Here is a 25,060-nt window from a genome sequence, read left to right as displayed (position 1 = left end):
GTACGTCAGATGCTTTGAGCTGGTAATTAAAGCTTTCTGAGGCTTCAGCAGAATCTTGCTGTAAATACTGTATAAGTTTAAGCCACAATATAAATCACCTGGATTCAACTTGTGAATTGAGCTGTTGTCTACTAAGTTGAAAAGGTGATGGTTTTATTGCCTGCCACAGTTCAGTTTATCTGTTAGAAAACAAATTACAGCTGAAAAAAACATGCACCATCAATACTATCAACAAAATGCATAGAAATAAATCTGTTTTCACTTCCTTTCTTCCTCCTTTATTCAATTTTCCTTTCCTTCCTTTCCTGTGTCATGTGTGTCTAACATCCAACTGATCCTAAACTATATTAAGAAAGCACACGGTCTTCCAATAGAGTGCTGGCTGTGGTGTGAACAGTTTCACACTGGAGTAAACATCACTATATAAGGAAGTGCGTTTTACTACTCTTCCTTAACTGGTGTTCAAAAGACAGTAGGTTCATTAAAAGACCAGTAAGATCAGGGGCCAAGCTGAAATTGATCCTGGCCAAACAAACCTAATCTAACCTGGCAACAGAGAGAGTGGTGAGTGACACTCCAGAGTAACTGGGGAGAAGTGCCAGCTAAAAGGTTTAATAATGCTGCAGTGCTCTCCTGCACTGAGGTTTTAATGGACACAAATTAATAAAGAACTGGTAATTCAGGTGTACTGAAGCTGGTGCACTATGCATGAAGAAGTCTGACTTGCAATCACGTTACAAATCAGTTTAAGCTAAATAATGTTTATTGACCATCAAATTTGACTGCATAAATGCACACATACAGCCTAACCCTGAAATCCCACAGGGGACGTCTTCGTCGCGGTCTGGCAGCAGCCCGGCTTGGCTCCGTCCTCAGCACGGTTGTAAAATCCACCAGGAGCGCTTCAGAAGCGTTTCAGAGGCGGAGTGTTTTACATGGATGATAAGTTGACTTGCTCAGATTTTGTTGATTTGGTCATTTTCCTGTGGTTTTCGTGCTTCTAATGTGTCCAAACAAGCTATGTTTCGTATTTTGTCTGATTAAATGTGTTACTTGTGTGTATTTATTGCCTTGTTGTGCTGTAGCCTACAGACAGCAGCTAAAGTCGAGGTTAAAAACCCAGTTAATTTGTGGCCTGCTGCCACCAAAAGTAATATTGCGGTGGAACATACAATTGAAAGTCTGCATGGGGGCTTTTATTTTGAAAACTTACTGGATTCTCTTTGCCGTTTGTTTGTCTGACTTCCTACTCGTCTCATCTCCTCTGTGCTACTTCACGTGGTTCTGCTGCAGCCAGCGTCGAAAATAGAAGTGGTGCACAGCTTTAGCGGAGCGCCGAGCCGCTGTTACGGCGCTGATGAGACGCGCTGACAGAACGCAACGCAGACGCCAGCAGTGGGATTTAACCTTAAGTGACTGTGATCACTGTTATAAACCACATTTGGTCACCAGAGGACATGTGTTGGATGAAAGTGAGCCTTTTCCTTTATCTTCTTTGTTTTCAAGGATTTGCCACTTTCTCTATTTAAGAGGTAGCCTGAACTTTTCCTGCCTCCTGGTCAGGAAACGCGCAGTAAAGGCGCCCATTCTCATTCTCTTCTCTATTTGTTTTCGCTCTCTCATCTCTCTCCTCCATCACGCTCTCTGTTCTGTCCCCCTCATTAGGATGTCAGATCTCATTACAGAAGAAACACAGGAGATTTAAAAGGGAAAGCAGATTGGTTTAATAAAAAGTGCTCTTCATATTTATTTCTCTCTTTTCCTTTTTGCTATGCAAGTGTCTGTATGTGTGCACATTCAAACTGGCTAAAAGGGACCAGCTCTATTGAGCTGCAATTTCAAACCAAAATAATTCTGCTTTGGTTTAGAGAAAAACACACACACACACACACACACACACACACACTCCTGAGAATGGCATGTAGCTAATTGCAAAACCCCAATGTTAACAAGTGTTTGTTCACATTTTCACAAAAAAACCTACACTGTGTGACCAAAAATCGTTACTAATCAGTGTCCAAGCTATAGAGACCACAAAGATATGCTCAAACCTCATAAATTATGACTAACATGTGAATATCTTCCCTTCAGTAACTCTCAACAAAATCATTTTCATATACACCTAAGAAGAGTTTACTGATTACTTCAGAATATCCAGATGAGGCACTTAATTTGCAATGTTTCTAGAAATGCCAGCAGCGCTGTCCATGGTGCTGTGAGGTTGGCAGGTGATAAAGCATAAACACTCAACACAAATTGACAGACCTGACAGAAGTGTTTCTGTGGTGACAGAACATGTGATAACAAACACGTGTGAGGTAAAATGCAAGTACACAATTCTTCCCAAACAGCTCTGTATCATTTGCTTATCTGTTCCGCTAATGGCTGAGAAAATATAACCTTGTCTTTACCGTGGCTTCGTGATTAATGATTCCAGAAGAATTTGTGTCTGTCTTCTCCAAAGATACTGGAGGGACCAATGTTAAACTACATAACACCCCTTATCAACAGCAATAGTTCAACCTGGCCACTAGATGCACCTGACAAATAGCCATGGCAGTGAATCTACCCATTCTCACTGTCGCCACCTGAGCTAAATGCAGGTCTGATGATAGCCTATTAAAGAGAGAAAGTGCCACATCCATTCTGAGCCAGTGTTATTCCCACTGGTCAGAGTCATTAATACGGGCCAAGATAGCTTTTCATGAAATAAGGAGCGAAAGTACAAAGGCAAAAATGTAGCAGGCAGGAGGTGAGGATGAAAAAAAGAAGAAAACAAGGAGGGCAGGTCAGAGGAAAGGAGAAAGGAAGAACAGAGAAGGAGGGCATGAAAGAAAGTGACAGAGTAAAAGTAAAAGATTTCACTGACATGCACCGTCCTCTACACTTAATAGAGACTACGATAGATGAAAAAAAGGAGAAAAAATAGGAAAAGACAGAGGTAAAAATAGACATGAAAATAGAAAGAAAATCACAAGATGCACGAGGGGAAAGAGGTCATTAAAGAGAAAGGAGAGAGAGTGGATGATGTCAGAAACAGGGAGACTGTTAAGAAAAAAAAGGGAAAGAAAACCATAGTGACAAACTATAGGCTGATTTCAAAAACACACAATATCTTTTTGGAAAAATAAACAAATGTGTAAACCACATCCTGAGGCTTTTTCTTACTGCGATTCTTCTTTGTGCTAGAATGCATGTGTGCGTTACAGACACTGTGACCATGCAGGAATAATCGCTTGAAATAGGCCACATTAACCTGCAGTCCTCTGGGGCGCTGGCCTGGTTTAATCCAAGAATGAAACACTGCGCATCGCTGCAGTGCAAAAACACACAATCATACTTGCACGATAGTATTGGACGGATTGGATGTATTGAGTAGATAGCTAAAGGAGATGCAAAAGGTGACAGCACGGTCAGTTATGCTAACTGGAGAGGGGTGTGCGGATGCGAGAGAGAGGTCTGACCCCATACAGACGCAGTCATACAGGTGGATTTTCCTCAGTTGTATTCAGATGTGGTGACAATGATGCTAATCTGCGGTAACACTCAAGCCAACAACGAACGTAGAAGTGAACTGAGCTGTGAACAGCTGTGAGGGTAGGGAGCGATGGAAACAGATAGACAGGTTAACCAATTGACCGTGTTCTAAACAGGACCTGACTGAATTGTCAAGTGTGTTGTCAAACTGCTGTCCACTGCGTTACAAGATAATGCCAGCAGACCTCCCAAGACTACAGGTCTGTTTATTTACTCTTACTAGATAGAGGAGGTTTAACATAGAGAGTTGCACCAAAAAAAAAAGATGAGGGTAGGTGAATGAGCACAATGTGCACGATTTGGTTGTTAGCCAGATATTTTGCCTTTATAAAGGTGCCAAATTTGATTTAATTAGCCTTAACCCCACTTTGCTCTTTACTTGTTTTTGGGTTTTTTCTGTTTGCTCCCTGTTTTCCCTCCTCCTGCCTCACTGTCCAAAACTGGGTCAGGAAACAGCCACTGTGAAAAACAGTGCCTGTGCAATTACAGTCACTTACATTGCTTTTGTTGTATCATGCAGCTCCTCTTCATAGTGTTCAAGTGTCCAGTTAAGTAATGTTGTAGCCTACGCTCTAAATGAATACTGTGAGCGTAATTTGACTGCAAGTGCCTTGTTTAAATTGGCCTTGAATTAGCCTGACACAGTGCACCGTATATAGACCCACTGACTAAAGCTTTGCAAATTTTGGAGTGAAACAGCCACACAAATGTCTCCCTTCTCTTTCCACTGAGGGAATGACTTATAGCATTAATTACATTGATCCATGCCAGCTTAATGAACCAATAATGTGAGGCTGCCATTGCCAAGAAAAGGCACAATGACATAATTAATGACTTACTGCTGCCCATGTCAGCACAGCGCTTATCAGTTCACTATGTGCAATCACTCTGTGCATTATGAATCCTTATTAGACAATCTCCTAGTCACTGCACATACCATTCACGTGACTTTTAAAACATGCTGTGTTAAGTCCAAGCCTTAATTCAACAGCCCAGTGACTTGAAGGTGCGGTGAAGGTACGGTCTATTGATTTACCACTGTTGCTACATGGGCACAGTAGAGGTATAATTGTGTATGAGGTGGAAAAGGTTCATGCTGATATACCCTGACGGAGAATTAACCTCAAACAACATGAGACAATCTCCTAAAATACTGTATCGCAGGAGAAGTGTATTGTAAACCTCAAGCGTTGCAATTAAATGTACATGGTCTAATCCGCAGTCTATTGATTTTTTTTAGCTGCAGTGTAAATTTCCTTTGTGAGTTTTCTTATACTCATGTATTGAAACTACAAATACAAGGCACAGTAAATTATAGATAGTGCTGGATCCTCTCTGTACACTTCAGAAGCGCACTTACTGTATTTAATTAATTTCTGCTTGCAAAGACAATCCTATCAGTGTATGCACTCTTCAGAATTTCACCGACAGTAATCAAAGCAATATCCCACAAGTATGGGAGTAAACCTGATGACCCCCCTAACACTGAAATGTGCTTCAAAAGCTACGCTCTGTGCTTGAGGCAATTCTCACTCCTTTCAAGTGAGTCAAACTGATCAACTGAAATGCTGGTCTAGAGTGGCATATTTACTGCTATGATTCTGACCCAAATGCTAATGATAGCTATTAAGGCTAGGCTGGTTAATGACACCGAGGGAGCTGCGAACGTGGCGTGACCGACTTGGGTGTTTTCATGTGGGCATGATACAGTAATGGGATTAACATGGCGTACCTAAACCCACATTGAGATAAGCTCAATGAGACCCTATTAAAAATACATTGCTGGCAACAATGGAGTTACGGAGGGAGCGAGTAAGAATGAATGTGTCTGTGTTCGTTTGACAGAAAATGTACCCAACTGTGCTTCATTTCCAACTGGAAAAAAAAAAAAAATTCAACACAGAGAATATGTTTTTCTATATAAGAAAATGATCGATGATAGCATTTTCTACACTCCCTATGCTTTACTCTTATGTATTTTCTCCATTTGTCCATTGGGTTGGGTGCAATTGTTGGAAATGTGTGGGACTGACTACACACCACAAAGGCATTACCCCAAACAGGAAAAATGCTGTAAAACTCAACTTATGGGAAAACAACTGTCCTGATGTGTTGTTGCATCTGACACTGGGTAAGCGAGTATTCATTAAAATGAAGTGAATGAAATTGTGTGACAGAATTACACCTCATTAAGTCTAATCTTTGTCTGTCTGTAGGGAGGGGGGATCTTTGACAGCTGATGACAAGTATAAGAGTATGCCAAAGTCCACTGAGAAGTTGTAAGATACGTTTGGGGACCAACTGTTCTCTATAATACATTCAGGATATTAATATAGCATTAAACAACGACTTGCTATGTCAAGACACGGTGGAGTAATCGCTGTTTGAACAGAGCATGAAATCACAGTCACTCTGTGTGCGTTGTAATCTGAGATTCTCTGTCCTTTGTATTGGTTCTCCGTGCATGTTAGTGCACGTTAGTCCGTGAATCTTTCAGTGACCGAACCAGTTGCCACAAAACGTGTCAGAGCCCAGTGACAGACTCAGCTAAGCTACTGAGCTAACACAGTAGCAGAGAAACTAAGACAGGTTGTCAGTCAGCGGTTGTGTACAGAATGAATGAGAACAAATGAGAGACCCGGCTGCAGAGCCGCAGAACACATTTGTTTGGGTCGGAAATGCTGATACATCGTATAGAGAAGCTTTAAGGCTGTTAAAAACAAAAAGTAATTCAAATGAACATGAACAACACATACATTCAGTTTCATGAGTGTAAAGACATTGTAGAATGCAAAACAAACCACATATGAAGTGAATGAAACGTAACAATGCTAAATGAAACTGCATAGCTGTAACTGATACACAGGGAGGAACTTACCGGTGTTGTTGCGATATGGGCCTGTGTCCGGACCCTGGGTCTGGCTAAGGCTCCTCATGGGGCCTTTGTTGTGGTAGACACGTTCTTCATAGATAGGATCTATGTGGTGCTCTGGGGACCCCAAGGGCCGGAGGGGCTCCTGACTGTGCTGGCTACTGTAGGAGCCACGAGAGCCTGGAGAAAAGAGAGAGGAGGAAAAAAAAGATGTCAGGAAGATCGAGGGAGGAGAGAGAGGAGGAAGCCAGGTTGCAAATTTCATGCAGGAAGCGGTAGGGAAGTGAAATGGGAAAGTGTGATAAGAACCACACAGGATCAAGAGGGTGAAACAAATATATAGAGAGGATGTGAAAGAAGGAGATGATAAAGAAATAAATAAGGAGAAGTGAATGTGGCTGAGAATGGGTGGCTACCCAAGAGAGACAAGATAAAGGAAAAAGGAGTGTGGAGATGATGTGTGAAAGGCAAGAGGGAGTAAAGTGAGAGGAAAACATTACTCAGTCAACAAATACCGGGCCTGTATTTTTTCTAGTTTTTGCTGATGTAGACTATTACAGAGCGCCGCGTGTCAGACAGCACACTACTTATATGATGGACAGATAAGGGTGATGGTGTGTGTGCATGTTCGTATGCGCGCTACGGGAAGTGATACACCAAAAGAAGGGGGAAAAAAAAGGCAGAGGAATGAAGAGGCATGCATACCAACACATGACATGGGAAGAAATAGGCAAAGATAAAGAGACAGAGAAGAAAAAGGAAGAGAGAGGGATGCCTCTGTATTTCATTTTTTTAATCTCCACGGAACACATTGCTGGTCGTCAGCTATAAAATAATGAGATGTAGTGTCCCTCTACTTGCTCTGTGTTTGGCAGGAATCCCACAGACACAGGGCAAGGAAGACATTGACAGCAGGCATTTGTTCATTACACAGCAGAACAAATGTAAGGCCTCTCTCTGAAAAACACCGAGATCAAAATTAAAATCAGGAAAGAGAAGGAAGAGATGAGGCCGGGGGAATATGAAGATGAGTCAGCGCGGCTCCGGTGACACGGCAGAAGATCAAGACGCGCACATACTCGCAGACTTAGAAAGCTATGAATGAGTGAGAGGAAGAGAGACGGTCCAGTGGAGCTAACGTCATATCATATCACATTAGCTCTCAGTCGATGCCAAGTCGCATGTCAAGGATTTTCCAGAGGATGAGGGGGGTCGAGTGCAGTGCTTTGAGACTCTGAATTATAGCTCCTCTGATCAACTGAACACAGTCAAAACCCCACAAACCCTTCAGATCAAATCAGAAAATGATGCATGTGAGGTACTAGGTCATCTGACCAGGATCCCGCGTGTACAGTCGCATATAGTCACGCTGTTTGTTGCATCTTGGGATTAGTGTCTCTTTCTTGTCTTAACTGTCCACTCGATCAAGACTAGGCAAAGAGAAATTTCAGGACAAATCACGGCAAAGACTAAAATACACAGCAGGAGCTTGTTATTATCCTAAACCTCCATCAAACCGTCTACGAGGTAAGATGGCGTAAGCACCCTTGGATATGAACAAGAGCCTGCTTGCACTTCCTGTACTATAGCTTGGAAAAATGATAAAGCGGTGCAGGTTTGCCTCTTTATGCCTGTCTTGAGCGTGACATATAAGTGTGTCCTCCTCTCAACAGCGTGGTTAACTGACTAGCCTGTTTACCTCCCGTGCTCATGAAAAGGTCTCTTGTCAAACGTTTGCTAGCCGTAGCCGGATATAGAAGACACAGAGAAACGCTGAGAGTAGAATGAAGTGAAGAAGAATTGAGAAAATGATGGATGGATGAAGAGATCTTACATTTTCCAGACTACAATACCCATTGAGCTAAACTGGAATTAAGTGAATTTACAGACTGATAGACAGAAGGGAAAAGAGGAGAGAGAGAGAGAGAGAGAGAGAGAGAGAGAGAGAGAGGAAGAGTCGGTCAGAATATGCATGAAGAAGTGCTAATTATTGTCATGGACACACCCGTTAATGGTATGACTCATCCCAGCTCTCTCTCTCTTCCTTCATCCCTTTCGTCTTTGAAGTCGAAGTTGGTGAGTTGGTTTTATTTCTTTATTCATTTATTTATTTTTTGACTCACAAGGGCCCACTTGTGGAAGTACTGACTCTTTGCTTCAAAGGGAGAGGGAACTTTAGGAAGCGAAGATAAAATGATGCAGAGAGAAAAAAGACAGAGATGCCCTCCCATGATGTTTAATTCTGTAAAATATTTACAAAAGGATAACAAAGTGTAAAAACTAAGCCTCTGTCCTATTTGTGCAGTTAAAAAGAAAGCAAATCAAACCTACAGTAAAAAAGACATGCATCTTTGCTCTTTAGTATTATTTCATATTCTATTATGTGAGTCATGTACAGCACCGACTGTAATTCTACCAACAGAAGGGTGGCATATCTGGGCTGGTCAAATCAAAAATAGAACAGCAACATAAAGCATATTGAAATATCCAAGGGACCTCTACTGTGTCTGAGACTCCAGTGTTAATGTTATTAGTTAGTGTCAATGCAGATGAAGCTCAATCACTAAATATCAGTCCACGTATCAATTTTATTTACTGATAAAATTCAATTATCTCAGTTTGCTAAAACATCTTAATCATTCATTTGCCTTAGCTGGGTATTAAGCTATTGTGCCACTATGGGAAAAGTTATACACAATGACTATATCACTCAGCCCTTCATGCAAAAAGCACAGAGAGGAAATTTCTTTTTTTAGCCGATTTCAGTTTTACCCAGCTTAACTCCACTGTAGAGTAGGTGCTGTAGAGCTGTTAAGTACCTCTCCAAGCAGGCTACTCGGATGAACTCGACTGTGCTTTTTCCAGGGGGATATCACCCACTGGGGATAGGCAAACCCCTGACTAATCTACAAATAAGTCTTTCTTGGTGAAAGCATGGAGCTTGGTGAGCACCAAAAATTACAGACAATCACAGTAAAGTATTTGAAAGTAAATATCTTTGGTTTCCAGGAGAAATTTAGATTGTTCCAATACAATCAACCACAGCGTGGGAGTCCAAGCTCACAAGAGGAAATTCTGATAATCATATGACCCAGCTCTGCTAATTATAGTGACAGTGTGATGTCTCTTTTCCATCGGGACCCACTCTTTTCTTTTCTTCTTCATTCAAAGTCTTCAGCAGGGATGACACCCCAGGCTTTGCTTCAAGATCACAGTTGTGCCCTCAGGGTAAAACATGAAGGTCATGTTCTTCATCAATATATAGCTCCAAGTTTAAAGGACTATTCAATTAAACTTACTCCAGAGCTTCAAAACACAGCCACCTGGTTTAATCAATATGAATCTTGTCAAATGTTTCATTTATATTTAAGAGTCAACCTGTGCAAAGGAAGCTGTAACAGTCACCAATCTGGCGTTTTACAAGGGCTCAGCCTGAGTCTGTCCATCCACTGACATAATAAAATGATGTGAATCTTTACTCTACTCAGTTCACTGAGCTAGAAGAAGGAATAAAGATCCTTAACCCCCGACAGTTAGTAACAAAAGAAAGAATCTGCAGTTACATGAAGAGTAGTGAAGCTACTTCTCATGCTCTAAAGCAGAGCATACCTTTGAGTAAAGCCAAAAGAAAAACAAAGGCTATCTAAAACTACTTTTAGTCTGAATGGCACTTGTAATACAAGCCTTAAGAAATGTAAAGTCCTTGAAACAGAACTTAATTCAAACTAATTAAAGAGCCAACCTCAAATAAAATTATATACTATACTAGCATGTACCATAAACAGTGGCCAGAACACATTTTCATTTCCAGTTTGACATTAAGCCAACTCAATTTTGTAGAGTCAAGAGAAAAAGCCATTAAGTCAATGCAACTGCATGAGCAAATAAAAGCCTCTGCTAGCCTGAATGCTGCTTGCATTAAGACCAGTGTCATTCAAATACATTCCGCTCACACACATAGCAAATAGATCTTGGAGTCAGAATCATTTGAATCCTCTTGACGCAGGTTTCTAGTCACAACAGACCTGTTCATCAACACCTCATAAATCAGAAAATGTAACTGATGAACACCTAGTGCATTCAGTATAAGCTCTTCTTTCAAAAGATGCTCTGATGCCTCTTGTTACGTATCAGTAATGGGAAAGTCTAAAGTCTAAGTCTAAGTCTGCAAGTGCTGTGACACACACAACACATTAATAAGTATCACCATAAAAGATTGGCTTCTTCATAAGAATTAAATGCAGAATTAGACACCAAATTCTCCATTCACACAAGATGTCGGATGGACAACACACACAAAAACTCCGACATCTTGATATTGTGACAGGTTTTCTTATGCACCTGTACTACTCACAGTACAGTTGTTTTAAGAACAGCATTATCAGTAAAACAAAGACTAATGTTACTTTATTTCCGTGCTGGAGTTACATGTTTGGGTTTATGTGTGTGTGCATGTGAGAATGCATGAGCGTGTGAACTCCCACCTGCCAGACTGCCAGGCCTCTGCAGAGTAGCGGTAGCGTAGAGCTCGTGGGAGATCTTGTACTGGTCAGAAGCGTGGTGAGCTGCCAGCCGTTTGGGAGACAGAGTGGCATAGCTCCCTATGCCTGAACTCATCTGCGAAAACAAGAGGTTTTTTTTTTTTTTCTATTTCTTTTAAACATTATAAACACGCTCAGGGAATGAACAGGGTGAAATCTATCCACTGGCACAATTAATTCCTGTTAGATTACAGTGTGTTGGCAGCCAAATGTGTAACAGCTGACATGGCTGATATGTTTTGATGTATGTGGCTCAGAGAGGAAGAGTTTGTGTCTGTATTTTTTCAATTTACTTTGCCAGTTTACTTTAGTGTCTATATCCAAATGAAGAACCTTTTGTAAAATGGGCTTGTAAATTGAAATTGGCACTATGTGCAAACATGCCCAAACCACTTCGAGTTAAGAATGTAATTTAGCTGAGAAACACGACGCAAAAAAATACTTCTAGCCATTGTAAAGTGCACTGAAGGTATTGATACAAGCATCCAACACATTCACCAAATAAACCGCCGTTTAGATTAGGTTATATTTGAAAAGATTACACACTAGAAGAACTAAAAATGACTTCAATAGATTTTTGTTTAAAGATATGGCTCAATCTGTAATTGCTCTGGAGCTTCACTGTGCCTTTCTTTGTCATGATTAAAGATCTGACAACGTGGGCAAGAATATAATCTTCGCTCTAAAATCCAGCTCCTTGGTATCAATCAATAATATGACTTTATAATATAATACGTTAATAGAACGGTACAACTGTCAATTACAGCTCTGTTCAAAAACTGACATTGGGCATTACCACTGCAAATACTGTACCTAAATACAACATTTTTACTATCATTCTAAATCTTTCCACTTTCTCAATATACTGTCTGTAGAATAACTTGCTCTGTAATAAAAAGGTAAATGTAAATATAAGGAAACGCATATGATAAATGAGCAGTGGGTACAATAAATAAATTCCTGTAAACAATTTAAGACTGGCTGCAATAAAAATCTAAATACTTTGATCTCACAGTTCTCTTCATTATAGAAGTGAGAAGAGTCTATGTGCACGCAAGTTGAACGTGTTCTCAAAATCATAAGTTAATAAAATGCATTCACATGCACAAGTGTGAGACACGATTCAGTTAATCAGTGATTCTTCTAGCGATTTCACTCAGACTTCAAAGCTGGGGTGGCTTTTATATATAAATGAACATCTGTTACATTCAAACCCTTGCTAAACAAGTTCACACGATGCTGACCAAGCCTATCAACGCCTGGTAAACCTCTCTGTATTTTGTGGTATGCCGGAGTTTTAAATAAGGAGTCTGTGCTGACATTCCTGCGCTAGCTCACCAGTGGTACCCAGTAATGATTGCTTTGCCAGAGCTGAAGTACAGCGACAGAGTAGGTTATAGCAGTTAGGAGTATATGGAGCCTATGTAGGAAATAACTAAGAGACGTCCAAGAACCGTTTCTGATGCACCAGATGAAAAAGAAAACCCTGTGCTCAGAGGAAGGATTGCAGTCAAAAAAAGAAAGCGACTGACAATGACCACATAGGCATACATCATAAGCACATGACAACAGTTTTTGTATAATCTCTCTCTCTACCAGAAGCGGGAGGCAAAAGTTCCTGTAACTGTAACTTTGGGGAACAGAGTTTATAAAAGCTCTCTAGCACTCTCGCAGTCTCACTTGTTTCATAACAAATAGCATTTGCAATTCATTTTCAATGCATGCTTCACATAAAGAAAGTTCCCATTTAACGAAAATGTATTTTCTTTTTACAGGTGTCCACATTGTAACGCTCTGTACCTGGTGAAGAGGGGACGATGATGAGCTGGCCCCTCCCCCTGTTGCTGTAGAGTTGGGTGGCGAAGCGACCCTCAGGGCAGACCCGCCCCCTCCTGCCGTTGTCACAGCAACTGTCGTGCTAAAAGACGAAAGGGCAAAATCACATAATTTGTCCACAAAATAATGACCTATATTTTGCATTCACTGCATGTATGGAGTATAAAGTATAGAGTGCAGGAGAATGAACTTCACATTCTCATCACATGTTTATTTATCTCTCCTCTCACAACGGTCTGTAAAACCAATGAATGGGACTAATGTGTTAAATACAGTAATACTTTTAAATGCCGTCCCCTTTATCCCCCTTTTCCCACAATCAAACACCATCAGGCTCTACTATACATCTGTATCAACAACATTACATAAAGACCAGCATCAGTGCCACAGTCTCTGTGGCTCTCTACCTGTATGACTTGGCCAGTCGATTAGCAGGAGACTGTTTGCTGGGAGAGGAAGACGAAGGCAGTCGTTGAGTGGTAGAGTACCCTGGTGTGTCAGATGATGATCCCAAGCGTTGCAGTTTACTGGGGGAACCAGACCCCCCCCCTCCTCCTGACAGAGGGGAGCTGACGCGCTGGGCAGGCAAGGTGGAGCTGGAGTAGTAGATGCCTGGGAGCAAAGGGAGACAAAAACAATGAACACAGGAAGCTGGACTGTGGTGGCTGGCGTCAATCATTTCCAAAGAAAATGCATCTCCATGACGAGGGACACGGAAGAGAGGGGGTGAGAGGGAGTTGTGAGGTCTTACCTGACCCTGCTCCACTTTGTGATTGTTGCTGCTGGGCTGCGCGACTGGATGTCACCTGAGGCGATGTGGGGGAGCACAGAGCGAGTGAGGAAAAGAGCGACATGGCAGGGGAAAAGGGAGTGATTGGTGGGGGAGGTAGAAGACGGAAGGGGAGAAAGAAAGAGTCAGAGTTTAGAGAAATGGCATAAAAAAGAATAAAGAGCAGTGGCCATCAAAAACTTTTATGCACAATGAGTTCAGTCAAGCCTTTGAGGACTCCCAAATGAACCTGGAGCAGCTCGTAATGAAATCCCCACAGAAAACAGAGCGGTGATTCAAACAGACTCATAGAAGCAGACTATGAAGTTCTAGGAGCTCAGCTGACTGAAATCATTTCTCATAAAGCTTTGTTGCACCACCGACTTTAAACAGAAGGAAGGATTACACAGTCCGTAGTCTTTTCATGTCTTCATATCTATCATCTGTCATCACATAAGCCCCAATATTCACGACTACTTGAAATAATTGAATTTGTTATCAAAATCAGCTAAAAGGGCAAGACAAAGCCCTTTGCTATTAAATCATATTGATTTTGTATTGTAAATAATCTTAGAATATCATACAATGCAAGTCGGCAGTCCAAATTTCAAAGGAAGGCATCATAAATGCATTTTTTGCTCAGCCATTGTCCTGCTACCTACAGTGCAGCATTGACTACAATGTGCAATTAATTCCTTACAGACAAAAAGTCGTGTGCCAGTGTGTGAGGGAAGAAAAAAAGAAGAGCAGCCTCTGTACCACACATCACATGCTGGTCGAGCCTAATATATTCTCTTTAGTCTCCAAAGACAGTAGGGGGGAACATATGCCAGTGCTCCACTGAGCCTCATATAGCCTTATGTTGATGCTTAAAGCTGTAAAGGTGATTCAAATACATTATTACTGGCCTGACATGGCTGCAGTTGTACGAGGCCACATTATGCAAGCACATGGTCACCGAGTCACCTTGGAGCACTGTCCTGACTGCATATACAGTAGTTACTCTCAGGCAGTGAGAAATGTTGAAATACTCAAACCTTCTGTTTCTAAGCATTGTGCAAGTTAGCGGTTAACGGTTTGAATGTTGATCTGCACTGCTGGAGTGTTTGCTATATGTTTTTCATTGTTCATACGTCTGACTCGCCTTCTGTGAAATTGTATATTAACGCAGAGACACACTCACACATGTATACGCTTGTGCAAATACGCACGATGTTAGTGACCTGAAAACATCTGATCGTTCCTTAACTGATGTCTCACAGCATACAAACACACACAAATGGACAATCTCGAGTTATGTTAGAAGGCTATGTTTGTATACAACAGTTTGCAGGTGTGGATATTTGCAGCTGTACAATTGTGCAGAAAGACTGGTAAAAAAAAAAAAAAAAGCATGCCCACTCAGCAAACCATCCGTGGATAAATATAGCAACACACACACACACAAGCACACAATCTCCCATTATGTTATCAATGCCAGTCTGTGGTTATATTTTCCTACTTCGCAGTGAGCCAAAGCGTGTCTGCTGAAGACAACTGGCCTTTGGTTCCAGTACTGCTTTGTTTGCAGAGGGGTCATGGAAGCTGATTTATCTCCGGCTGAGTGGATTTGTCTCTTTCTAAAAAATCTGACATACAGTTACAGAGGTAAACAGGCAGGGTATCAAATACAGGGAGACACCGATAGGGACTGAAGGACTGAAAACTGGTAAAATGAGGAGCAGGGTAAAATATATACTAAGCATATTCTTGAATCAGTAACATTCTGACACTGGGTGTGTTCTTAGGCTCCTTCGAGATGAGCTGCGCCTCGCCTGGAAAGCAGACGAGATCAGACAGCACAGCGAAGAGTGCTAAGCTGTCATCAAAGCAAAAGGTGGCTTCTTTGGAGAATCTATGATATAAAAAAAATACTCTGATTTGTTCAACACTTTTTTGTTTACTACACAATTCCATATTGGTCCTTCATAGTTCTGATGTCTTCAATATTAATCTATAATGCAGATAATAATGAAAATAAAGAAAAAACATTGAATGAGACAGTGTGTTTTGACTGGTACTGTATATGTGAATAAATTCCCTCATGCTGCTGTAACATGTTCAGAGTGCAAAAATAAACAGAATAAATGAGAGCATGTGTTTAAATGCATTTGTACCCATCATTTTATCAATATATCCCTGGTAAACTATCCTGCTCTTTCTTATCGCTGGAGCTACACCTCACCATAGATTACTGCTAAAAAATGCCTTTTAAAAGTATTTGAGGTGTTAATGTAACCTATAGTGAGCGTAAAATGTAAAAATGGTTCATGTAAACAATTACTTGATCTGTTTGAGTGCACGTGGATAAAGAGTTATTAGATGGTGGATTATTAAAAGTGTCTATAAACAGCCAGAGAGAGAGAGATCTTAATCGGGATGTGAGCCACTATCCAGAACAGTGTGCACCATAAAAGTCTCCTATATAAGTCCCCTGTGTTAGTTTAGTAGGTTATGAAGCCAAGTGAGAGATCTGAAGAGGCTGAAGAGATGCGGGCCACAAACTTGAGTTAAAGAACCCTATTAATGGTTGATGCTACTTGATTGTGTTCAACACTGCAGATGTGCCACAGACATCAGGATGCATTGTGAGACAGAAATGGACTTTAGACTGATGAAGAGGTGAATGGAGGTGAGTGAATGAATACATAAACAGATGGATGGATGGATGATTCACCGGGTAAATAAATGATGAGTATAGATGAATTGTTGGCTGAGTTAACTAATAGATAGAAAGGCTGACAGACTGTGTGAGGGAGAGCATTTTCTCGATCCCATTCTGTGTCATCTTGCTATGCTGCTTCTTTTCTCCTCCAGTAAAACACTGGGATGTTTGAGGTGCCATGTATCCATGCATTATTAAAGCAGCGCCTCTCAGGGTTATAAATATCCTACGGAAGAGCAGCAACATGCTAGACCTTTCACTTTCTCTCTCACTCTCGCTGAGACAGTCACTTGTGCAAAGTTTTAACAAATGCGCCCGTGTACGCACATGGTTCGCGGGAGTGCATGAAAAAACACCCTCGTGTGCATGAGCGCGTGCACGTGCCTGCAACTGCACAAACAAAAACTGCATGCACCGCACATGCATGCAAGCTGCACCTGCCTATCTAGCAGCACTGGCTTGCAGAAAGCTATTCATGAGCAACAAGCCCTGCTGACAACACTGGCCCCATTACACTGACAAGCCAAAAACATCAGAGGAGGATACACACACACACGTACACACTCACGCTCACATAGACAGAGATGGTGAGCAGAGAGGACAGGGAAGGAAGAAGGGAGGAGGAAAAAGAGGACAGGAACACTGCAATACGAGGGAACAGAGACCAAGAAATATACAATTCAGAATACAGACAGAAAAAGCTAAGACCTACCTCTGCCTTGTCTGTCCATCTATCTATATGCCTGTTTATCTGTTTTTCTCCCTTTCTATCCTTCCTATTTGTTAAAGGGAGCTCTGCAATAAGCTTGGGTGTGAGTGTTGTAGAGGAAAAGAATGAATGGGTTTACAAAGGGATATCGCTTTTACCCTCTCAAAAGAGACACGTGCATGAGCAAGTAACAGACATATGTCACTAATACTATTCACTTCACTAATGGAAACCTTACTGAAAACATTTGAAAACAGGTACTTGTGATGATACATAAAAGATATTCTCAATGAGCTGGAATTCTCATTAAGTAATTATTGGGTTTATAATTATTGACCTAAAATATTTCCTCGTACTTTCAATTCATAACCATCTATCATAAATTCAGCATTGCCCCAGACACTGGCAATATCTTTTAATGAAGCACTGCAGCTGCTCACTGATTTAGCAGATGTGTGGGTGTCAGTTCAAAAGTGTGTGTGTGTGTGTGTGCGTGCGTGTGTGTGAGTGTGTACGCATGCGTGTATATAGTAAAGTATGTGTATTACCATTGATATGTTAATGATATGAAAATAAGAAATAATTGGCTCTTATTGGCTGGAAAGTAATTTGGTGGTTTTTCTCTCTTCATCAGCACACTGCTGTGATTAATATGTGACTTTGTCTCTCGCTTTATTTCTCAAGTCTTTACAAACAAGACACTCGCTGAGATTTCTCTGTGTGCATTTAATCATCTCCTCATTTTGGTCTTTCAGCATTTGATTACCTGACTCCGCTGAACAGCTTTAACAAATTTGTCTAACTCTGTCTCTCTCTTCCTCCCAAATACACAGAAATGCTATGGATTGCTTGAAAAGCCGCTTGTAGTCGATTGACTAAGCCACTTCAGTAAGGTTAATAAAATGGGATTCTGTAGAAATATGTGCTGACACAGAGATCTTCTGTGTTCAACTGTAATGTCAAACAAATCGACATTCAGCGAGCATGCTGAAAGTCAGAGTTACATGTAGCTGGAGAAGTGCAATGCAAAATTATGCATGAAAAAAGCGGGTAGAGGAAAAGAGGACGCTCAGCCAGTGACAGAAAAACGGAGGAGCAAAGAATTTGAAAACAGGCATACGGCATATCTCACTAAATCCACTACACTGGTCCTAAAAGGTCAATGAGCAATCGAGTACAATGCTGCTCTGCTAATAAACTGCGAAGAACTCACTTCAGGTGAGTTGCCTTCTCAGTTACTCCTTTGATCTCCGTTATTAAAACTCTACGGCCAAGTTTTCAAATAACAGACACTTAAAATTACACAAGTGGTCAGTGTGTACAGCTTGCATCCTCATCAGCTGTGTACAGCAGTATTTCCTACCTGGTTGTAGCTGTGCACAGCTCCTCCGACCTGCCCGCTGCGCTGAGGAGCTGCTGCGGAGATGCTGTCGCTAAGGGCGAGGGTCTGGTTGCTATGGTAGCTGGCAGAGTACTGGAGCGAAGCCTCCGGGGTGGAGTTGAGCTGCAAGGAACTCTGGGAAAGAAGAGCCGGTCCTAATGATAGAGACAGGAGCGTTGTTTGGTTGGATGGGAGGTGCGGGTTGAGTTGAGTTTGTGTGTTTGTGTACGTGCGTGTGTGTGTGTATGAGAGTGTGCATACAGAGAGAGAGTGAGAGAGTGAGCAGAGAGAGATTAAGAGTGAGAAAGAGGGTAAAAATTGAGAGGCAAAGAGTGAAATGGAGGAGAGAGAGAGAGCAGCAATTTAGAGCAGATAGTGCAGCAGTGCAGCACTCCGTGTGTTGGAGATGGCATACATAATTTATTAGCAGAGGGAAAGAGAAACAGAGGAACAGAGAGAATGGGAGGAGGAGGAGGAGCAGGGATAGGAGAGGATGGGAGGAGGAGGGCTGAAAAGTAGAAAGTTGTAATAGATGGAACACCTAATAACTTGATTTGTTACCTCCCCAAACATGTTAATTTTTACCATGTACCACTGACTTGAGCAAAGCTTCACTTGACCAGTTGAGTCAGAGATCAGAAAGTTCTAGTTTGGAATAAATCATTAAAAGCGGTTTTATTTCTGCTCTTGTACAGTAAGCTTGGCAGGATATTGGAATATGGCCTCATATACACTCAATTCAGCTTTCATACAGCCAAAGCACTATATGTGACTCTATAGGACTATATGAACCAAATCTGCTTTAGTCAACAATAAGCAGGGCTTTAACAACACACACCACAGACACACACATATGACAACCTCACCACCTGACGCAGTCACTGCTGTGGCATCAAATAATAATCCCCTCTCTCTGATTCCCATGCTGCACACATGACGCTTATATCAATTGGGAATAAGAGCATCATCACCACTTAAAAGTCATTGGTGTTTGTGTGTGTGTGTGTTTTTTATGTGTGGTTAGGTTTTATTCAATAGCAGTGAGGTCAGTGACCTGTTCATGATGTGTAAATATTTCATTAAGTCGCTCTTTTTACTCTCTCTCACTCTGTGAATACACATTTCAAACATATAATGTGTAGTTGATGTAGTCATGTAGTGTAAGGAAGCCATAACCAGTTTTTAATTTCTAAATGTCATGAATATGTCCTTGTGATATCTGCAATAAGTGTCTTCCCCAGAGCTCACTGGCATGTTTCTTTTTTCACCCAAAATAACAAAGCCCCCTTATTATTTTCCTCCCATATCTATTTGGTTGCTCTGTTTCTCTGCCTCTCTCTTTTCAGAATCCCTTTCTCCCTGTGAATCTGTGCACTGTGAACCAAGATCAACTCCTCTGCTTCTTGCCTTCACAAAAGACTTGTCTTTTCTTATCTCGATTCATCCCTTACTTTTTATGAATTATTAAACAGCACTTTGTGTTACGCAGACTGAGTGGGAGCTCCCAAACTCTTCATCACTCAGACTTGGTGTTTCTTACACTTGTGCGCTGTGTGGAAAAAACTGTGTATGTTTGTTTCAGTGTTCATATGTGGTGGCGTAGAATGTGTTTAAGCTGGATGGTCAGATGATGGGAAAGTCATAAGGTTGGTTGGTGGAGAAATTGCGCACTTAGGAGATCCTGTATGCACGTGTAGCAGTAAGTGTGTGCATGTTTTGGTGGGTATTTTTACATTTGTTTTTTCCACATTTCTGGTTGGCAGTTTTTTCTGACGTGGCAATGTGGAGTTCGATTTGGACAGTTTTGAAAGGAGTCCCACATTACAACAGCTAAACCAATATAGGAAAGTGGATTTAATGCTCAATGCCAACCTGTTTGATGTGCATGCGCCACTGAGTGTGAGGAAAGAGGAGCTGAGACAGCTCTTGGTTAAGAAGCTGGAAGAAAGGGGTTCGTTTGCAAGCCTGTCCTCTGGAGAGGGGGTGGGGAAAGCTGATGTGGAGCACCGAGATCCTCCGTCGCACGTCACACCCCCACAGATCCTCCCGTTACGCTGGGAATGTCAACTGAGGATTTCCGGCTGACGCTCCGAATCAAGGAAATGGAGGTGAGGAATCCGGAGTTAGAGGTGGAGGCTATGCACCTGAGAATGAGAGCACTGGAGCACCGGAGAGTAAAAGCCCTTCTGCTATAGGACTTATTTAAATATATAGGAGTGAGTCAATCATTAGACTGCATTAACTTAATTTCTGCAGAGATTATTTCATGATTTAAGCATCATATCTGGCAGGAGTTTTCATCTCTGACTGGCAGTAAGGCGGAAAGGGTGCCAGTTACTATTTCGAGACATGCCAGGGCAAAGCATTCTTCGGCTTGACATGGTGTTGTGCCATTTTCCGACCAGTCGTACCGTGCTTCAGACCTGTTGGTGGAGGGAGTTAAACAGAGTTCCTTACTCATGCCATTTCGCACAGTTACACTCTCCTCCTTCTTGGTGTCCGGCCCAGCACGAGTTGGTGTGCGAGATCAGCTGCCTGTTGCAGGGGTTGATCTCCTGAGAATGATTTGGCTGGAGACAAAGTGCTTCCTGATATCCCTGAAGTGAAAGAAAATCCTGCTGATGTGTGTGTTTCTCGGGCGTCGGTTACTCCCTGCGTGGATAATTACACATGTGCAGGACTGTGAGCGTGACGTTGGTTTGTATGAGTCTCTGTCCGGAGATGAGAGTGAGCCGATGAGTGCAGTGTCCCCTGCTACAAATTATGATAAAGCGTCTCATCTATTGCGTGCTGAGTCAAAAATGAGTCGATACAGTGCTGAGAAGTGCCCGGCCAAATGATTCACCTCTGACTTTGTGTGTGTTATCTGCTCAAGTCACAAAATTTGTTCCGCCATCCCTTCTGCGTTTCCTCTAGATGAGTGAGAGTAATACATTCCTTCCCTGTCCGCTGTTTTGCAGTGTGTGTCTGGATGCACCGTTTCTCCCCAGTGTCCACACGTTCGTGGATTGTCAGGCAGCAGTTTAATGGCTGTTATGATGACCAGATTCAGAGGACCTGACTTTTGAAATATTTATATGTCCGTTGTGTTTGGAACTTAATGCAGGTGCTTGTATTCATGTTACTCTTAGGTTTTGTTAGTCTGATGGATTTGGTTTGTTAATTTTGTGGCAGATATGTTATCTAGTGCAGGGTCTGGAGTATCAAACATTTCTTGACAGGAAGAAAACGTTTGATCTTAGGTGGGGGAGGTGTTATGACCCTGGGTCAAAATGTTTATTTGAGTGGGGCTTATATTTCCGTGCTGTGTTCCCTCCCTGCCTGAGGGCGGAGCTGTTCATCCTGCTCTGTGGTATTTCAGTGTGCTGATTGGTTTTAAGACTGATGGCATCAACTTTAAAATGCAGTGCGACTTTGTGATCTCTGACTTTAGCATTGAACTGATCCTTATTTTGAATGAGGTGAATGTAGATTAAAAAGCAGCCCTGGTAGCTGTAAACTTAGAAGCCTTATATCATTTTAGTTGGTATCATCCCAGATTGTTTTGGCCATTCTCACCCTAGTGCTTAATCTACTTAGTGAATAAATCAGTTCTGTTTGGTCTGCACTCACATGGAAAATATAAAAAATTATATTTCAGCAGCCCAGACTAATTCTAAACATCATATTCTTGCTCAACCTATGAAATGTTTACACATATACACCCCACATAAACACATTAGGGTTATACCCCAATACACCAAAGCCCCTCAGCAATTGCTTTTAGCAGAACATTTTATTCTATGACTAACTTTTTCAGAGTTTGTGTCTCTCTGAACACTTATTCATGTGAAAAAGTGTTCTGTTGTGACACCTTCCCAACTACAGCATCAACTGAAAGCAAAATGACTTCCTGTTTTGAGCTTTCACTGAGCACAGTGGCATGCAGCTATTCTATGTATTTACCGCTGAGACATTTGCAGCACTCAGACATGCAAACACACACACACTTCATCTGCACACACACATTGCAACGCTTTTGGTAGAGGCCCCTTTAAAAAATGGGAAAAAACAGCTATTGTGAATCGCCCACAATAAGAGTGCTCACAATGAGAGTGGCACCTATTTAGATTCAGATAAAACAGGAGTGATGAGGACTCACGCACCTCCTACCAATACGATAACAATCAAGTTATCTAACATGTGTTTCTTATCAAAGGTGACCAGCAACAGGAGCTTTGAGGAAAATATTCCAAACCCCCTCTGTAAGCTTTTGTCCAACTGTTGTGCTATTTCACACAACTCATGATGTGTAGGACTGTAAGCAGGTTCATGTGTTGTACACTGTAGAGCTGTGTTTATGTGTATGCATGAGTTCATTCTGTATTACATAGGTGCTCCACACTGGCCAACCCGCTCAAATAGCACTTAAAAGGAGACATGGTGAAGCTTATTTTATAATATGCGAGTAAACTCTTCACATAGAAATGTGCTGAGCAATGTACAGTATGAGTTCTTGAAATGCCATTCATTACAGTGATATCAACTATCAAAAAGGTCAGCAGACAATAACTTAAAATGGGAATGCAGTGATCCAAAACCAATGACCTGCAAATAAAATGCCAAGTGCGTTTAGCAAGACCTCACACACAAGCCGTCTCTCATCGTTGTTTAAATTCATTTGTCGGAATAAATCGCTTTCTGGATGGAAAAGCTTGAAATGGATGGTTGTTGGTACGAAGCCAAGATTTGTTTGTCTTTGTGTGTTGTCTATTGTCTGGTTGCTATTTGCGTGTCTCCACATTAAAAGAGCAATAACATTTTTTAACTGCTCATTACATTAATGGTTATGAATTAGGCCTTAAAGTTATTTATTAATAAACTATGCTAATCTTTCAGTGCCAAACTACACCTGAACGAGAGAAAATGCGTTTCTCTTGCTTTTTATTTATCAAGAATATATTCACATTTTTAAATACTCGCCTACTTTATCTGTATATTTAATTATATACTAGGTCTATACTACACTTATGCAAGGCACGTCCAGAACAAACCCCCCCCTTGACTGAACGTGCTAACGGAAAGTAGAATTTATATCTGAGTGACCATTTAGTATTAATGCAGGAAATTGCTGCACTTAGGCCAGATATCTAATGCCCTAAGGGACTAATACCAGTAGATTCTCCTTTACTTTCAGGAAAACAAAAATAATTACCAAACAATGCAAACCACAATCCTTTGATATTCACACAAACCACAGGTGTAGTGTTTTTTTGGGATGTTCTTTTCCCTACCACCACTCTTTTCAAGGAATGACCGTGCATGACAATTCAAAATGAGATTTATATCCCTTTTGAAGCAGTAACATGTTTGTTTGCCTGCTAGACTTAAACACACCTTGATTTTGATCTATCATGTGTTAACGCAGTTTTGAAAAAACTAATTTCCCATGTATGAATGAAATCAGAGAACAAATGCGAATAAACATAAAAGCTAGAAACTCAGATGAAATTCTGTTTATCTCGTTATGCTCTTAAACTGAAATTGTATTTTGTTTCAGTGGCAGTTTGCCAATAGCATGAAATGGATTGAAAAAAATTGGAATTTAAATAGACACTTTAAATTACTAGGTGGCGTCCCCTTCCCTAACAAACACACATACACACACAGTGATGCTGAGAAGTACACTTACGTTCGCCACTGTCAAGTATTCCTGATTCCTGGAGGGAGCGAATGCAGGAATCCACCAGCTCCAAACCTGTGGTCAACTCGTCCTCGATATCCTTTTGACCATCCGCTGAGGGAGGAAAGAGGATGAGAGAGCGAGAGAGAGAGAGAGAGAGAGAGAGAGAGAAGGAAGGAGCCAGAGAGATGAATGAGATCTCTCTTGGCGGTAACCTCAATCGTCTACTCTCACAGTCCGTAAAACCCTACACATTAAGACTTGGTTATGAGCTGTGGGACATTTTGATTATATGCTGGAAAGGGCCATGATAAGTCTGCCCTGGAAGCTGCCTGGTAGCTGGAAGTGAAGTAGTTCAAAAAGTGTAGTGAATGTGTGGGTGTGTAAGAAGCAGATGAGTGAGAGTGTATGCAAAGAGTGTGTACTTGTAGTCTTTACACAGGCAGATTAATACCAACCATGAAAGCCAACAGTGGCCTTGGTCTGGCACAACTTAGGCTCTCTGATATGTATTCCAGTGTGTGACTATGTCTCTGTGTGGGTGTGTGTGCATCTGACTGTGTTTGCAATCATCTTTTAATCCATCAGGTATGTGGGTGAGCGCTTCTGCCCATACATTACTGGGCCACTGGTATAAACTCCAAATGGTCCTTGACACACAATTTTCCTAGTATGTCAATCAGACACAAGGCAGAAATGGGTCTTGTTGAGGTTGGGTTCAATAAATCTAATTCTTCTACTCAAGACATGTGACCAAATTCATACACACACATATATACATACAACACCAAATATATACAGCATATACACAACACAGAAGAGTGGGTCAGTGTTAGCAAGAATTTTAGTTTAAAAAAAGCTTTGAGGAGTCACTTCATGCAGCAGTACCTTTTCATGCATGGCTGAGCAGTCTGTACGTGTGTGTGTGTGTGTGTGTGTGTGTGTGTGTGTGTGTACAAACATTCATGCTGAACTTTACCTTGAGCGTTCCAGCGAAACTGCTCATCTGTCGAACTGCAAAAGAAGGATGCAATTAATGAGAATAATAA

General features: G+C 41.4%; 1 protein-coding gene across 1 annotated transcript in view; it reads right to left on the bottom strand.

Annotated features, from left to right (window-relative positions):
- ctnnd2a (catenin (cadherin-associated protein), delta 2a) overlaps window positions 1–25,060 on the bottom strand; it is a 198,274-nt gene that overhangs the window by 101,048 nt on the left and 72,166 nt on the right. Inside the window, exons 3-10 of the mRNA XM_070853339.1 lie at window positions 24,991–25,025; window positions 24,021–24,125; window positions 18,332–18,504; window positions 13,553–13,592; window positions 13,194–13,482; window positions 12,751–12,868; window positions 10,894–11,026; window positions 6,449–6,589 (exon numbers count right to left, since the gene is read on the bottom strand). Coding sequence (XP_070709440.1) covers window positions 6,449–6,589; window positions 10,894–11,026; window positions 12,751–12,868; window positions 13,194–13,482; window positions 13,553–13,592; window positions 18,332–18,504; window positions 24,021–24,125; window positions 24,991–25,025 — 1,034 coding nt within the window. The remainder of the gene's footprint in view (window positions 1–6,448; window positions 6,590–10,893; window positions 11,027–12,750; window positions 12,869–13,193; window positions 13,483–13,552; window positions 13,593–18,331; window positions 18,505–24,020; window positions 24,126–24,990; window positions 25,026–25,060) is intronic.

This window comes from Pempheris klunzingeri, chromosome 21, assembly GCF_042242105.1.
Source record: "Pempheris klunzingeri isolate RE-2024b chromosome 21, fPemKlu1.hap1, whole genome shotgun sequence".
Taxonomy (NCBI): domain Eukaryota; kingdom Metazoa; phylum Chordata; class Actinopteri; order Acropomatiformes; family Pempheridae; genus Pempheris; species Pempheris klunzingeri.
This window is presented reverse-complemented; position numbering and strand designations above follow the sequence as displayed.